Raw genomic sequence first — 16799 nt, forward strand, 5'->3', positions numbered from 1 at the left:
GAAATGATTTAATATGTACATTTATTTAATCTAAAAATAAAATAAATGTTTGATTATTTTATTCAAAAATTTATTTGTTATACTGTATTTAGATATTTTGGAGTAACATTTTCATCTTTCACACTGGAAATATCAAGCATAATGCAATAAATGATCTTTTTTCTGGACTGGATTTTTATTTTATTTTATTCCTTTAGTGTAGTTCCTTTGGTGTTTTTTTATTTATTTATTATTATTAAAAAGAAACACCAAGCTTGATATTGGCTCTTCATCCAACAAATGTATTCAAGCAAGAGTAGCGAAAGACAAGCTAAAAAAGAAAAAAAAAACTGATGTGAAAGATGTGAAATATTACAAGAGATCAAATGGATAAAACTTAATCACTGTGAAGCTTTTTGGTAGCACTGAATTGTTTTTGATTCTGCTTTTTCAGGTCAGAGCTCAGGAAACTGGATTGGAGTCTTTTCATCTATCAGCCCTCAGCTGAGCTGTTTAGTAAAAATCGCTTGTGTTCGTTGTACTTGGCCCGCAGCATCAGTGGAGTTTTACTGCTTCCCAACAGTAGTTACCTTGTGAGGGGCCCCAGTGTTTGAAGTTAAACATGCAGAACCACAGCGTTGCGTAAGACAACCTGGCGTACAGATCCTGCAAGCTTTCTGGAGCCTCTGGGTTGGTTGGATCTCCAGACTGACTCAGTTTCCTGTGGACAAACTGTGGTTTCCCCTTCCTAACCGTCTTAAGAAACCCCTCAAAAGAGACTTGCATGACTTTCAGAAAGAGCGAAACAAAAACAGACTGAGGCTTTTTCTTTATCCATGTTCCTGTTGGAATGTTAGGGAGTTTTCTAACCCTAACCCTGGTAGATTCGGGTCGATTGAGAACCAAATTTGCAACATTTTCAGCTAATGCAGTTCGCTTTTTTACTGGACTTTGTGAAACAAACCAAACTAATGGAAAAGTAATAACAGGTGAGGTTCACCTCCTCACCTGTGGTGGCGCTGCACCAAGAAAGTCAAGAAGGAAACAACACAAACACTTGCGAAGATGACATGAGCAAAAAATGGAGCAGCATTAGTTTTTAGTGGTTGTAGGATTTCTCTTTTGTCTCAGGTAAAAGACCATGAGTCTTTTCTCCCTTTAGTGCTAGAATTTCGCATTTGTTTTGGTTACGCAGGGCATTTACCCACAATGCCCTGCATTGTCGTCCGCTTCCTGCTTTTGGAGCGGACTCCAGTCTGATTGGCGTTCACATCTGAACTGCACCAAGAAACTGAGCTTTGTAGGCAGAGCAGATTTAACTTTTTCGGTCCCTATCAGAGTTTGATTGCGCATTCACACTTCCCCAAATGAGAATCTCCCATTATGCTGTCCATATGTTTCAGATTTTTATATTTTAGTTGGCCTGCTAATTCTGTTTTGTCTATTATAAACTCGAATTGTGAAAGTCTGAATCTAATTCTCCACACATTCTTCAGACAGACTTCTAGAAACCTGAATCCAGTCAACTATATTCAAAATAAATCCCTCCTGCTTCGGACTGGATGCTGTAGCTTTAATATTTCCCTAATCCGCTGTTTGAAACAGTCTAATCGATGCATTGTTCACAACTAACAACCTAATATCCATGCAGTGATTGATCATAAACGGCCAGGAAGTCAGCAGACAAGTCTCTGCCTCTCCTGGATCACTTTGAATTAGATTCTTCATCCCCAGATGTTTCTGTTTAATGAAGGAGTGGCTCCCTTATGTAAGGGCCACGTGTTGAGCGCTAACCGTAGCCAGCAGCGAACTGCCTCCTCCAGGCGTCAGTAACGACCTGCTGCCTGTCTGTGATGAAAACAAGCCACTTTGATTTACAGGAGACCACAGATCTGTTTTTCCTGCTTCCAGCAGAGAGTATTAATAGAAAGCTTCTATATGTATCTGAGTTTTCTCAGATTTGTAGTCTCAAAAGGAGGATGAGGCTCCTTCTGGATGTTGAACTCAGTGATTGCTTTGGTACGATTCCAGGTTTCCTCCTTCCTTTTTACTAGGCTATTGCCTAAACATCCTTCTTTTGAATAGCAGCTTGATGTTGACAGGAAGACTGTAAATAGTCTGATACTCTATATCCTGATTTCATTCCTCCATGAATCACCATTGTGCAAATGTCTCGAGTCACACCCTCATTTCTGTACATTTTCTTTCGTCACAGCCAAACTTTCCTGTAGTCTAAGCTGGTCTTTCCTGTAGTCTAAGCTGGTCTTGATCAAAAGTTTTCATCCTTTCCGATTGTCTTTCCAAGTTTTCCCTTGCTGTTTTTCTCAGCTAAGGTTCTGTTTCGGGGCTTTACGGAATTTTTTTCTTCTTTCATAAAGACATGACTTTCTAATACTGATCATTTTTTAGGCCTAATACTTCTTCTTTTCACCTCTACACACAATAACCCTAACACACAATATCCTGATATGGAGTGTACAGAAACAGTGAAACAGCATCCTAAAAGCTCCCCAGTTAGAAACATTTGAAGATTTTCAGAAAGTTGAGTTTATTTGTGCAAGAACAAACGTGAGATATCAAAAGATACAGCTGGATAGTTTTCATAAATTGCCTTTTATGTATTTAAATCGTTCCTGTCTAGCAAATATCCAATAGAAGAGGGAAACAAAATTAACCCTTTTAAAAATGTTTTTATATGAACTTTGCTGTGACATAGTTTGAACAGGAGTGGGAGAAGAACTATGCCTTGGGGTTCACCTGGAGTAATGTCTCACCACATATAGTCGTACTCAATTAATTGGAGCATTTAAAATGTTTTTTAGTAAATCAATTGTGAAACACATTATATAGTTTAATTACACACATACTAATGTTTTCAAATCTTTCTTTCTGCTAAATAAGAAAGGGTGTGTTTCTTAAATAATTAGTCTTTTTTATTCACAGTAACTTCTATCAGCAGTTATCAGATGACATCACTTCTGTCCACCAATTAAAGAAACAATAAACTAAACATTAAATTTTAGCAAATACATAGTAGAGATTACTCAGTTTGATTAAATAAATTTCAATAAATTAATATTGTTTTTAAAACTAAAAGCTTGCTCATAAGATTTTTACACTGCGGCATTGAAACTGCAGCAAATTTGAAAGTTAAGCAGTTATATTAAATGCAAAATACAAGTTTTGCATGTCTTGTTTTCTGCTCTTACGGACACTTTTTCACTGACATCATGCTGTAATTGTGCATTAATGGATGTTTTATCATGACTCAGCAGTAAACAGCTGTGTGTGTAAATGGGAGCCAGTTCAAGATTCGCTCAGACGGTGAGAAACAACCGGAGCTCATGTCGAGACTTTGGCACTTCTGTCTGTCATTAGGTGGAAAAACAACTGTTTTACGAGCTGCTGTGTTAAAATTATCTGTCTGACTTGTATGCAGCAGTGATCCCATGTCCTGCAGCAGGAATGTTGCAGAGGGTCATCATGATTCAGACAGAGTCAGAAGTAAAGTTGGCTCATTGGGGGGCAAAAGACATTTAATCCCAATCTAACGGGTTAAAGAAGAAGCTTAAATGATGTCTAAATTAATTTTAGACCAATAAAATTTAGTCTGACTTTACTGACTGTGGTATGACTAAAAAAAAAAACCCAAAGTTATATACAAAGAAAATAAACTACAAATAAATTCAAACAAAAGAAGAATCATGTTACATTTATACGTCTGCGAAATATTAAGTTACATATAACTAATTAAAGGTTTCTATTCTGTCGAAGACCTTAAAATATGAAAAAAATAATCAAAGATTTGCATGATGCCAGTGGTATTCAAACCTTTTGTCTCTGGGGCCAAAACTGGCACATTTAAGCTACTGGCAGGCCACAAAATTTATGAAATAAAAAAAAAACACAAAAATTTGTTTACTGTGATTTTCTGCTCAACAATAAACTTTTTTTATTTATGAAATACATATGTCATGTTAAAAAAACAGACAATTTCAAATTGTTTTCTGTTTTGCTGGCACAGCTTTTACTATTCCCGACTTGTAACCAGGGGCCAAACAAAATCCTTTCAAAGGACACAAATGACCCCCGGACCACACGTTGGACACCCCTGCCCTGTGCTGTTTGAATTTGCCAACTTGTGCATATTGTGAGGACAAAAATGTTCTTTCTTTGTGTCATTAACAACAGTAAATATCACCATTCACAGAGTGAACTTTGGATTACAGTCAATTTTACTCTTTTATCACTCTGACTGCTCAGCAGCAGCCAATCAGCTGTCAAACAATCAAGTGAGCTGGAGCTTCTGGAGGACATTATGCTGCATTTACAGACCATAAACCAGCAACTTATCTACTCTCCCAACAGATGCAGCAGCAGGATGTTATCTTTCATAGAGGTTTTTAAGATAAAGTCACACATTTTATTTCTACTGCAGTGTTTTACGGCGGTATTTATCAAATTCAATCCAATATTTCTACTGTTTTCTGTTTTTTTGTTTTTTTACTCATATTTTTACTCATATATAAGTGGCTTGGAATATTAAATATAATAAATATTTGTTCATGCCTGATGAACTTGTTGCATCCACCTTTGCCTAATTCTTTCAAAATCCCTCTCTTCAAAGTACTGAGTAAAGTTAAAGTTTAGGTGTACCTTCCACCTTGAACCCTCAAATTAAAATGTGGCTATTGAGAAAGATTTCAAAGAGTCTTAAAGCTGAATTTGTTCAGGCGTGTCTCAGTTTGCAGCTCAAATCAGAATCAAGAGAGCGACATCAGTGTCCTAAAGAGGAAAATCAGACAGCATGGCTTTACAGTTGCTTAAAGTCAAGCATTTCCAGTGAGAGTACCCATAATTACAGGTCTAATCAAAGTCCAAAGATAGCATCACATGAAGCTGCATGTGTGCTCATGGCTGCATTTACTGAAACATGCAAAATCTAACAAACTCGCTGAGGTTGTTCTGTTGCTGCATATGTTGCTGCATATGTTGCTGCAATGCCTTTTGTCATTTTTTTATTGCTTCTCATCAACTTTTAACCCTGAAAAATTGATATTTTTAAATAAAAGGTGACCAAATTTAATACAAGTTCACAGTTATGAAACCAGAGAAGTTTATCACATGCTAGTTCAATAAATCTTTACCTGCAAGACAAAGAGGAACAATATTGCTCTTGATCATAAATGGAATCATTTCCTTGATTAACTTCTTTACAGCAGAACTAAAAAATATTCTTAAAAATTACTGTTCTTGACCTATGTCAAACAAATTTAGAAAAAAACCAAAGAAAACTAAATGAGAATACATATGTACATGTACAAATTCAAATTAATTTTGAAAAATATTTTTCAACATAAGAATCAGTCATTTTAGCTGCTGTACTTGTTGAGAAAGAAGTGAGAAGTTTACACTTTTTAAATGTCCATCCCTCTTACATAGTGAAACATAATATATATTATAAGATGTGAGGCTTTGTCATCTAAATGATGAATAAATACAATAACTTATTGTTGTGCTGCAACAAAGGGTTATAAAATAATTACTAAATTGCACTTCTGTTGAAACCATTTCTTATTTTAACTATATGCTTTTTGTGACTTTTTTACATAAATATTTAAAAGACTATTAAAAATATTTGCTTAACTTTATTTAATTTTTCTTTATAATATATGAAAAAAAAGTACAATGTTGTGTACTCTTCATCCTCCTCTTCCTCTGTGGGCGGGTTGCCTGGTGGGTTTGGCTTTATGACTCGCCTCCTCTGTTGTAAGTCTCACACTCTCACCATCCACTCCCACATCCACGCGCTGCTTCTCACCGAGCTGTCACTGGAAACGCCGCTCCGCTCTCCGCTCCGCGCTGCGCATCCTGCTGCGTCCTGCTGCGTGTCCTGCTGCGCTCACATCTGGTCCGGGACCGCAGCCTTTAAAAGCCGGTGCAGAACTGACCGGAGACCGCGAACCGGGAGTAGAAACATGGCTTCTGAAGATAAAGAGAGCTCTGTACTGTCCGATGACCAACTCCGAATACTGGAGGAAAACTTCAGAACCAACAGACATCCAGAGGGACCGAGCCTCATGCTGATCGCTGCAGAGGTCGGAGTGTCAGAGGAGGACGTAGAGGTGAGACTTACGTTTCTGCTTCAGTGCAAATTTATTATAATCTATTTGTTTAAACCGTATATGTCTCCATTTTATAACACCAGAATAAAAAAAGTGCTCCTGATTCATAAGGTGCCACTAAAAATAAAAATGCACTTTAAATGTCAATATTACAGTTTTCAGGTATCTTCAAATTCAATACGAACTGAAATGTTTAAAAGAGTTAATGCCACTATGTGATGTTGTTGAACTTTTGAAGTGAAGTCTATGAGCTTTCCGAGACAAGCATAATTTTATATAACAGCTTCACGTGAGAAGATTTGACTTTTGTTTTTCTTGTATAAATGATACTACAACACTTGCCAAGTTGATTTGTTTGGTCACAGCAGAGTTGAATATCCTGCTAAAGCACATTAATTTGCAGGGCGGATGCGTGTTCAAGGGGCTTGTGAAGCAGCATTAGCTGTCACTGAGGGCGTGTCTACAATGTTTTGGATGATTTCATGTTGACTTTCAGTCACAGGCCACTGCTGTGCTGACGTACATTAATCACACTGTAACTGTGCTGTTACTTAATGCTCCCTACAGCCAGATCAAAGTCCATTCATGATAAGAATAGTAACGTTTTCAGGGTTTTGAGCAGTTTAAACCCTGACATGCTCTGACGGAAATAGATGACCAGGCACAGATTTTTCTGTTCAATAGAGGAGTAGAATAAAAAATCAGCAGTGTCAAATTCATACTTTTCAAAACAGAGCAATTTATTCAAAGAATTAAACATTGTTTAAGTAGTTTGTTAGGCATTATCTCCTTCTCCAACATGCGAACCCTCCCACCTCTCTGAGAAATTCCTTCAGCTTTCTGTAAAGCCTTTGCATCCGTCTTATCAGCCGCCAGATGTGAAGTTTCCTCAGTTAGAGCACAAAGTGAAGAAAACCTCAGATGAATCACAGAATAAGTGTTGGCAATTCGCCTTCTCCTGTGGTGATCCGTCTGATTGAGCTGACCCAGGTTCAGGTGTGTTTCAGGCAAATTTCTGCCTGTGGTTGAAGAGGCACGACTCTGACATGGCAACTAAACGAGTGTTTCACCAAACAATCACTTGCATACGTCAGGCATCACGTCTTTGTACGATAACCCATCAAACCAGTTGCACCAGCTTTAGTTATGGTGCGGTTTGCATAAGGAGAAAGACAAACAAGCATATTTCAGGATGTTCTTATTTTTTTGTTCATTCAAAGTTCTGGAAAAAAACTTTACAATGGAGGAGCTACAGCTTGTTTTTCCACATCTGGTTTGGTCACAGTGTGCCCCCAAGATCAAATATCAGCCAACAGCTTAAGTTTAAATTCACATTTTCGCTTTTGTTTTGTTTGAATTCAAATTGTTTGAATGTCAACAATTTGTAAAAACAGCCCAAAAAAGCCTAAAAAAAAAAAACCCACCCAGCTGTTCTTTTTATAATAAGTGAATGTTTTTTGGTCCTGTTTTAAAAACCTCCCTATTTTTAAGTCACAATCAACGGACAACCCCAGTGGAGCTCAGCCCGTCACCTAACAACCAAGCAGAGCTTCAACAGAAATAGAATCACCATCTCTCTTTTTCCCCCAAAGAAAACATATTTTTTGTGCCAAAAAATTATGTAGGTTGTCCTTTTAGGAAGGTGGCAATATCCAAAATAAAAAACATCCAACAGCAATAATTAAAGTAAAAATCAAAACAAATGAAACCATAAATATAATCGTTAATGTAAACTGTGACCCACAGAGGGAGATCCCTCAGACCTCCATAAATAATGCACTTCCTCATGCCTTGAAGGAAGTCAGCTGCAGTGACTTAATTTGAATAAATGAGTTGAAAAAACACTGATTTAAACAGTTATGTGTTGCTGAGGCAGGAAACCTACTAGATTGGTTGAAAGAGTAAAAAATGTTTTCCCAGCTCTAACTAATCTTAATTTAGTCTTTTGCTGTTGTGAAGTATTTATGTGATGAAGTTAAACTTTTTCTAAAGTCATAAAAATAGGTAATTTAAGAAAAAAAAATACAGCTCTGTGACATATTTAGGAAAACACTAAAAAGAAAATATAAAGGTTTGTTTTGTTGCAGTTTTCTATTTTCTCTAATGAATCAATAAATTTAGGTAAGGAAGGATATGTCCATTATCCAATTACAATACGGTATCAGTGTTGCATAAATTAAAAGTCCAGCATCGATTAGTTGTGATCATTTTAAAAAAAGATAAATGTAGGTAAGGAAAAACTTTGAAAACAAAAACACACACAAAAAAATAACATGGAAAGCTTAAAACCACTAATACTACAGGGCCTAATCTTCAGCCTATTACATCAGAAACATTTAATTATGTGGCCATGGAGGCTTGTAATCCAACCCTTTCTGTGTTTCCATTCACTGTACACAAAGGTGGGAGGCTGAGCTGACGGGGAAGCCCGGTCCAGGCAGGATGATGTAAAGGTCTGGCCCCTCATCAAAAGACCTGACTTAACTCCTCTTTTCCTCCCACCGCCCCTCCTGTACAGGGTTTTGTGTTTGTTAACAAAGCAAGCATTTGGGGAAGGTTTAGCTGAAGGAACCCAACCCAGCCACCACTCCCATTTCACATTAATTATATTTACGTGTTCTGGCCTCTGTGGTGCATGTTTAAACTCCGGCACAAATCTTCTTGTTTGCTGCATCATTAGAGTTGACTTATGTAATTCAGTGCAAATCATGTAGAAAAAAAATTAAATAAGATTTAAAAAAATGCAAAAGAACTACTTGAAGGCTGAAGTTTGCTGCTGGAGTTTATAAAAAGTAAAGTAAAGTGCAAAGGCAGCAATTTGCACTTTAAAGAGGAGGGTTGCACAGTTGGAGACTATTTGTGAATTGCTTTGGGGGCTTGAGTTAGTGTTATTCCCAAGTGACTTTCAGAAGAGAACTTTGTGTGTTTTCAGTACAAAACGTGGAAAATGTCCCGCCTTTGAGACGCACAGCTCAACAACCAGTCTTCTGTCAGAGAGCTGTATCCCTTCTTTCCCCTCGGCGTTATCAAGATTACGTCAGCGGTGCTTTGAATCCCTTCACAACATGAACTGCAGAACAGCAATGCAGTAGGTCAAGGGCGCATGTTGAGGCTCTGCACAGTCATCCTCTGGTCAGAGTTTAATGGGGCACTTACTGGCTGAGTGGTCAGAGTGCAACAACTGCAACAACTGAGCAGATTGTGAGCTGATCGCAGCTCACAGTCTACAACCCATTTTAAATTCAACAAATGGAGCACCAGTGCAAGTGATTTTTAAATTTGAGTACATTTGTGAATATTAATGCTATGCTGATGAACTATCATCAAAAAATCAAACTGCTTCCTGTCAAACAAAACTATGCTAACATTAGCATACTAATACGATGCTATTTTTAGCATTAGCTGAATGGCAATTTTCAACAAACAATATTTTAAAATGAGTGTAAAAATGCAACGACTACAATGTTATCAGGCTATTTCTCATGTTAATGTACTCAGTTTGTTGTAGTTATGATATAACAATAAATACTAAACACAAACTGGCAATCAAAACCTTTTGTTTTATTTTCAATCAAGGCCAACCGTGTTCAAAATAAAAACAAATATTTTGCATCTTTAAGTTTCCTGTATAGTGTTTGCTTAGTTCATGTGACTTTCTTTAAGGGCTGAATCAGAAACAAACTGATTAGGTTTCCAGTTTGGGAATCGCATTCACCTTGTTCTCAGGTCTGATTTTTATTGTTTGCATTGATAAGCATCACGAAGCCTGTGGATGAATGTCACTTTAGAAAAAAACTAAATTTATTAGTTGGCAGCACACCAAGTCCAACTGTGTAACTATCATAACTGTCATGTCATTGCTATAGATTTCAGCGTGAAAAGTTACGTCATTGTTCTGGTTGTTCAGGCTCTGCAGCCTTAGCACCCTTGGAAAAAATCTGCAACCTGCTTTAACAACTTCCTCACTCTGTTTTTCTCCCACAGAAATGGTACAGGCTGCGCATGGCAAAGTGGAGGAAAGAGCAGGGTCTACCACCAACAATTGGATCAGTGTTGGACTGAGATTTTCTGATCTCCTTCTGATGCACAAACTCTTCTTAGCTGACCTTCCTCCTCAACGGGCTGACCAACCTTGTATCTTCGCCTCACCATTTGTCCATCCCTCCTTTTTGTATCTATGTCTTTGCAGAATATGAAGTTGTCGGTGTGCCATTGTAACTGCCTTGTTTACATAAATAAACCTGATGTTATTGTAAGTGGAAGGAATTTGCTTTTACATTTGACAGGATGCAGCAGGATTCTACAATAGAGGGAGGATGAAGTGCCTGCTTGTGTTTTTAGTTGGTCTCTGCAGTAAAAAGATGAAAGAGAATCACTGCTTTACAATAGATATGAAACATATGTGATTTAATCTGGTATGTTCCCCTGGAGACGGTGAAGGAAAGAATGGGTTTAACCAGTGCAGGTGATGTAATTTGTTCCCTTTATTCCCTAAAGCAAGCATCTCTGTCTTAATGTTGCACTACTTCTTCATATTTGCTATGTTTTGATTCCTTTTTTATTGCTGCTTTTTGTTTTTACTTTTGTACAGCACTTTGGTCAGCTGCTATATTGTATTTTAAGTACTTTAGAAATAAAGTATGGAAAAGTCTGAATACTGTGAAAAAGGACATGGAAATGTTCGTTCTATTTTTTTAATCATTCTGCCTATTTCGAGCTGCTTTTATTTAATTTTATTTACTCATGTATTTAACCGGGACAATGCACACAAACAGGACAGAACAAGTCTGTAACTGATGCTTTGCACCAAGATCATGTAGCTGCAGCTAACTCACAACCCCAGTCCTTGGTTGAACATTTCTATACCTGAAAATCAAAATACAATAAAATACATTATATCACTTTAAGTCCAAATAAGCTGCTGCTAGTCACATCACCCCAACGCAAGATTTACAATCACACCTGAAAATAACCACAATCAGATGATCAATTATACAATAACAGCTTTGAAAAGCAGAATAGAGCTTCCTGCACAATCAACAAGAATGCAGCCAAAACACAGTTTTCCAGCAGCCATTGTACAGTGAATACAAAGGTCAAACCAGCTGACCAAATGTTCTGGAGCTCAGTGTGGGTTGCTAGGTAACGGGCTGGGCTTTGCTGGGGTTGCTAGGTGACTGGCAGTCCCTGCTGATTTGTGACATTATATTTCAAAGAATTTTGAAACAATTAATTTCCCATATACCAAAAAGAAAAACATTAACTCATTGGCAAAAACACTGGGTGTTTTTAAAGTTTTTTAGCTGCTTTTAGTAGCAGTAGAAACTCAAATGTAAGTACAAAAGTGTGTGAAATTTTAAATTTTGCGTAAGAGGTCCCCTTTAAAGAGAAAATTTGAGGTTTCAAACGCAGACAATCCACTATAAAGCCTCGACTGTTCTGTCAACAGCCAGGAGGTGATGTAAGAGAGAATGATCTTTCCAGCGAACAAGCCTGGAGTAAAACAGAAAAACAAACACACACTCGCTGATCGTGGGAAACTGCTGAGCTTGAATAAAACAAATGACCAACATGTAACAGATCTGTTCACAGAGCAACTTTTTCAAAGGTGTTATGAGCTTATTAGTGTTCATCCGCTCTCATATTATTCAGGCTTTTACTCCTCATTTTGACTGCAGGCCCTCTTTGCTCATGCAGAACACACAGTGTGATATTTACTGAGCCCAGGGGATTTTTTCTCTTCAACCAAGTGTAAAAAAAAAAAGTCACACCCACTGAAGAACAAGCACATTTTATATTCCCAGCTGAAAACACACATTATTTATCTTAAGACCCCCCCACTCTGCTCTCTCATAAATCATAGATTTAATCTCTCAGTTTGTTGCTTAACATCACTAAATGCTTTCAGGGTTAAATGGAATATTTTTCTTCTGCGGTTGCCGCTAAATTCATCTTGTATTTGTTAATATGTTGTGCTTTTCAGTGACTTAGTTGATGCTATATGTTATATGTCATTGTGGTTTCTCTATTTTTTTCTCTCTACAGTTGAAGAAGCAAAGTTCCAGTTATTTTATTGTATTTTCTCCATCCTTTTTCTCCCTCTTCTATTCTTATCTGAAACACTTGTTTTCCCCCTCTCCTGTGGGGGCGCTGCAACCAAAAACTCCTGATGGAAATGACGTGAAAACTTTCCTACTTTGCAGAATGTAAACAAAAATGGAGATTTTAGCGGTTGTTGAATTTCTCTTTTGTCTTTGGTAAAACATCACAACACATTTCTCCCGCTAGTGCCAGACTCTCATGTTTGTTTTGGTTGTACTTACCCAGAATGCCCTGCGTCGTAGTTCTCTTCCTGCTTTTGGAGCGATCTCAGGACCGCTTGTTGTGCACATATGCATTTGGTTTCCAATAACTGCCCAAATAAACTGGACTTTTCAGGCAAATTAACCAGAGTTTCAATAAAGAGGACAAAACATGGCTGTGGATGTAACCTATTTGTTTTTGGTGTTTTTTTGCTTCACTTCCCTTTCTTTCTGTTTTAGTTGCTTTTTTCTCTTTTTACAGTTTCATTTGAAAAAAACCCAATGAAATTTATTGTAGAGTTATGTATATATATATATAGTAGAGCATTACAGAGAAAGCTGTAATACTCCACCTGTGAAGGTAAATATGTTAGGCTTCACCTTAACACTTAAGTTAAAAAAGAAATAAAGAAGAGCCTGATACAGTATGTCAGTAGCATGCTGCAGGTTTGGTGTACTGCATGTAATCAAATCAGTGAACACACACTATGGCCTGCTGATAAAAACTGCAGCTGCATTTTTCACAAGGAGCCACATATTTTGCTGTTGTGGAATTGAATGCATTAATTTCACCTTGTGTTTAAAGGAGTCGCCTCCTTTTCTATTTTCTCCTTTACAACATATTTCCAATCCGTTTCAGCCTCTCTTAAGTATTTTTTAAATGATTCAACACTCGCCGTTCCTCTGGTGTTCTCATGTCTATTACTGATCATGCTCTGTTTTTGTAGCGCCACTGTTTCCAAAACATTCATCATCGCACTTCTCTAAACTTTCCCTACCCCTCCTTTCAACTTTTCTTCAGACACATTAACATCTGGCAGGATAAAGTGTATTCATGTATTGGAAAGATCCATTCAGACCTAAATCCAATAGAAAATCTGTGGCAGAACTTGAATATTAATGTTCATAGATGCTCACGGTTCAACCTGGCTGAGCATGAGTCATTGAAATGGTGAAAAAATACACAAAATTTGTAGTTGTAATGTGACAAACTTGAAATGTTCAAGAAAGTTGCTGTAAATAGAATATTGATTTAGCAGGCAAATGTCCCTATGAATATTATAATGCAGTTAGCAAACAAGGCGCAACATGAAACTAACTTCCAGATTTACTCTCAAAGACAAATTTACCCAAAAGTAAAAGACTTAGATGTGATTGGTTGTTTAAAGTGGGAATGTTTAGAGCAGTCATTGTGTTTTGACAACCCCTTTTTAAATGTGTAAACACCAGAGGTCATAAAGCTGAGACAGATTTGGTCCAACATGTTAAAATATCCATGCAAGTTGATTAAGATGTGATGAGTGTGAACAGAATAGGAATGGATTGTTTTTGTCTGCTGCTAAGAGATTTCTGCAGAGTAGCAAGGAATCTACTGAATTCAGCCTGCGTCACCCTCTTTCCGCCTGACTTCACAGAAGAGACCGCTTTATACCCACACAGACTAAATTTAATCTGTGAATTTCCTGATTTCTCATCGAGTTATTTTCTGCAGCTGGTTGGGTTTCAGATCTCAACAAAGCTACTGTTCTGTTTTAGCTGAGCAGAGTTTGATTATAATAACCAGAAACTCAACAAACACAAACTGTATGATTGGTTTGTATGTTTATGCTAATGACTAAACCAGATATTTACATGCACTGAAAAAAAGGCAGAAAACTGACATTAAATCAGACCAAGTTCTTCTGTCAGTATGCTTTAGTTAGTTTTATAAATGCATGCTATTGTTCTAGTTAGTTCTAGTTTTTCCCCACTACTCACTATTTTTACTTATTTCAGTTAATAAAAATGTTTTCCCATTTTCAGTTTTTATTGTCTTGATTGCTCTTGTTAACTATAATAACTTTGTTTCTGTTTGGACATCAAAAATCTCAGTCCTGTGGAGAAACTATGGGAAGATCTGAAATCTGCTGAGAAAATGGACTCGGTTCCAGCAGTTCTGTCAGGAGGAGTGGACCAGAACTTCAGCAAACCACAGTGAGAAGTTTGTGTAAGGAAACCCAAAAGGTTTCACCCAAGTGAAAAAATCCTCTCACATTTAGTGAGTAGAAATAAAGTTAGCAACTTTAGCTAAGCTGCAACAAGAAAAGTTTTCAACATCAGACAGTGAGAAAGAAATACGATATTGTGTCTTTTCATTCAGTGTATGTAAAATGTTATGAATTAGCTGCTAACAACTCAGTTGTCACTTTTCCTACTTTATTTCATCAGCAGCAATCTCCCATCTACTGTGTTCAGAAATCTCCCCATAACATCCATCCCATGATTACTCTTCCTTATTTTACAGCACAAACAGTGGCTGATTGAAAAACCTCACTCGAGTTTAGAAGGTGAAACCCAGCAGATTTATTAGTCCACACTCACAGCAGCAGCAGCATCATGTGGAGCTGCTGCTGCCAGTTTCTCAGCGCTCTGGGAAAATTTACTGAAGGCCCTTTTGTTGGGAGAAAGTTCCTGTTTCTCCACCCTAACGGAGCTGATATGCCCTCAAATGTAGGGACTTATTTTCTCAAAAGCTCTGCTTTCTGGTGCACATCTATGTGATTCTGTATCAGAGTTTTCCTCATTTTTCACAATTAGAAAGATCAAAACTGCTTGTTCGATCTTCTAATCATTGTGTCATTTGTGCACAGCAAAAAAGTGTTTTCTTATTTCTTCCAACAAATTGCAAATATTTGCGTATGCAAATTTAATAATTGTATTATTCAATTTAAATCTAGATACCATCTGGCTTACTCAAGATGGCAATGAAAGAAAGATTGCTAAAACAGTTTTCAATAAAAATTAATTTTAGACATTTAAAAATGTAATTCAGAAATGACCAGAAAATATCTCCAGCAGCCCACACACACAGCTTTAAGAAAAAAAAATCTAAACAACTCTAGAAATTAAGAGCCTCAGTCAAGTTTCCAGCTTGGTGGTGACTGCAGCTACAACAACCTGGTAGTATTGATTTCATTTTGTTTGGCCTGGATAGTGAAAATGTTCTGGGTTTGTTGTTGTAATTGTAACATACAAGGTTTGTTGAATTATAAAGAAGGATAAAAACACAGTTAATTCATAAACAACTCTCTTATAAACTAGATATGGTGTAAATTGCAACTAATTTCAGTCATTTGAGTTTAATAGATTAACAAATATAGATCTAGTTTCTTCTGAGAATAATTCCATTTAGCAATTATAGATGAAATCAGACTGGTTTCTTTTTTCAAATTGTGCAGCCTCATTTTTACAGCTAAAAAAAGAGCAAACAAAAAACATAATGTAAAGCAACACAAACTGTTGCGCATTCGATCTAAACTAATTCACATGGAGAGAACCGCAGCGGCATTGTGCAAAGTCCGAAACACATGGTTTTAATAAAAACTCAGCAGCAGAGGGAAAACCAGGCGGATCTCTGCTGACAGCCTGCAGTGAGAGACGCGTTTTATTTATGAGGGGTTTGATTTCTCTGCAAGAATCTCAGAAATTAGATGAGGCAATATTTTTCAATAATGAAATTACAGCAATTCAATGTTTCATTCCCAGAAATGGATGCATGAGATTTATTGTGCGGGGATCTTTGCAAAACTCTAAAACTGTGCTACAGTTTAACTGTACAAACTATGGTTTCTGAATGGTAACAATAAAATGCTTGTTTTCTTCAGCAGCCTTTGTACACCTCACACAGTCGTACTCAATTTCCCTTTGGGATTAATGAAGTGGTTTTGAATTTGAATTTTGAAAACCAACTGAACAAATGTGGTAGAACTCAGCGTGGGTTGGGAGGTTTTTGAAGTGGCTCAGTTTCTAGTCATCAAAAAATATCAACTTACTGCCAGAAAATTGGTGGGTGTTTTATTTTTTTTTTAAGTGCTTGGGTTGTTTTTAGATGCAGCAAAGATCCAAATCTATGCATAAAACATAAAAAATGTGAATTTTGCATAAGTCCCCTTTAATCACAGTTAATGTAGGAATTTTAAAAAGGCGCATTACTTTTTCACATTTTTGTATCCTCTTGTATTTAACTTTATCCAATACTACCATTTGTTTGATTTTGGGAAACGCTGAAGTGTGATAAAAAAGCGAGAACAGAAGATGGCTGTCATCAGGTAAACACTTTCACAGTGATATATAACAAGAAATAAAGGCAAAACTCTGAAGAAACAAACAATTTGGGAACAATTTTAAGAAACAGAGAATTTTCTTAGTATTTCCATAGAAACTTATTGGTCTTTGCATCTCTCAGGCTGCACTCTGGCTCTTGTGGAGGAATGTAGTCTTTGTGAAGCTGCTTTGGTTCTGCCAGAGTCTCAACTCGAACACTTGCTGAAGCCTTTTTTGCTGCTCTTGAGACCTGTTTAAAATTTAGCATGAGTCAAAACAGACAAAAAAAAAAGAACATAAAAAATATACT

At 36.9% G+C, this 16799-nt stretch overlaps 1 protein-coding gene across 1 annotated transcript; it reads left to right on the forward strand.

Annotated features, from left to right (window-relative positions):
• Positions 1-5762: 5762 nt before the first annotated feature.
• Positions 5763-10759, forward strand: LOC129360463 (homeodomain-only protein-like). The gene is made up of 2 exons (XM_055030707.1): positions 5763-6104; positions 10089-10759. Exons 1-2 carry the CDS (start codon positions 5958-5960, stop codon positions 10164-10166), a joined length of 225 nt encoding a protein of 74 aa, XP_054886682.1. The 5' UTR covers positions 5763-5957; the 3' UTR covers positions 10167-10759.
• Positions 10760-16799: the final 6040 nt, after the last annotated feature.

The sequence above is a fragment of the Poeciliopsis prolifica genome, unplaced genomic scaffold (genome assembly GCF_027474105.1).
Source record: "Poeciliopsis prolifica strain line A6 unplaced genomic scaffold, Auburn_PproV2 SCAFFOLD006, whole genome shotgun sequence".
Classification (NCBI taxonomy): Eukaryota; Metazoa; Chordata; class Actinopteri; order Cyprinodontiformes; family Poeciliidae; genus Poeciliopsis; species Poeciliopsis prolifica.

Coding starts and splice junctions, on each gene's coding strand:
- LOC129360463 (XM_055030707.1), top strand. CDS start 5,958: ATGGCTTCTGAAGATAAAGAGAGCTCTGTACTGTCCGATGACCAACTC. Junction 6,105..10,088: donor TGTCAGAGGAGGACGTAGAG/GTGAGACTTACG, acceptor TTTCTCCCACAG/AAATGGTACAGGCTGCGCAT.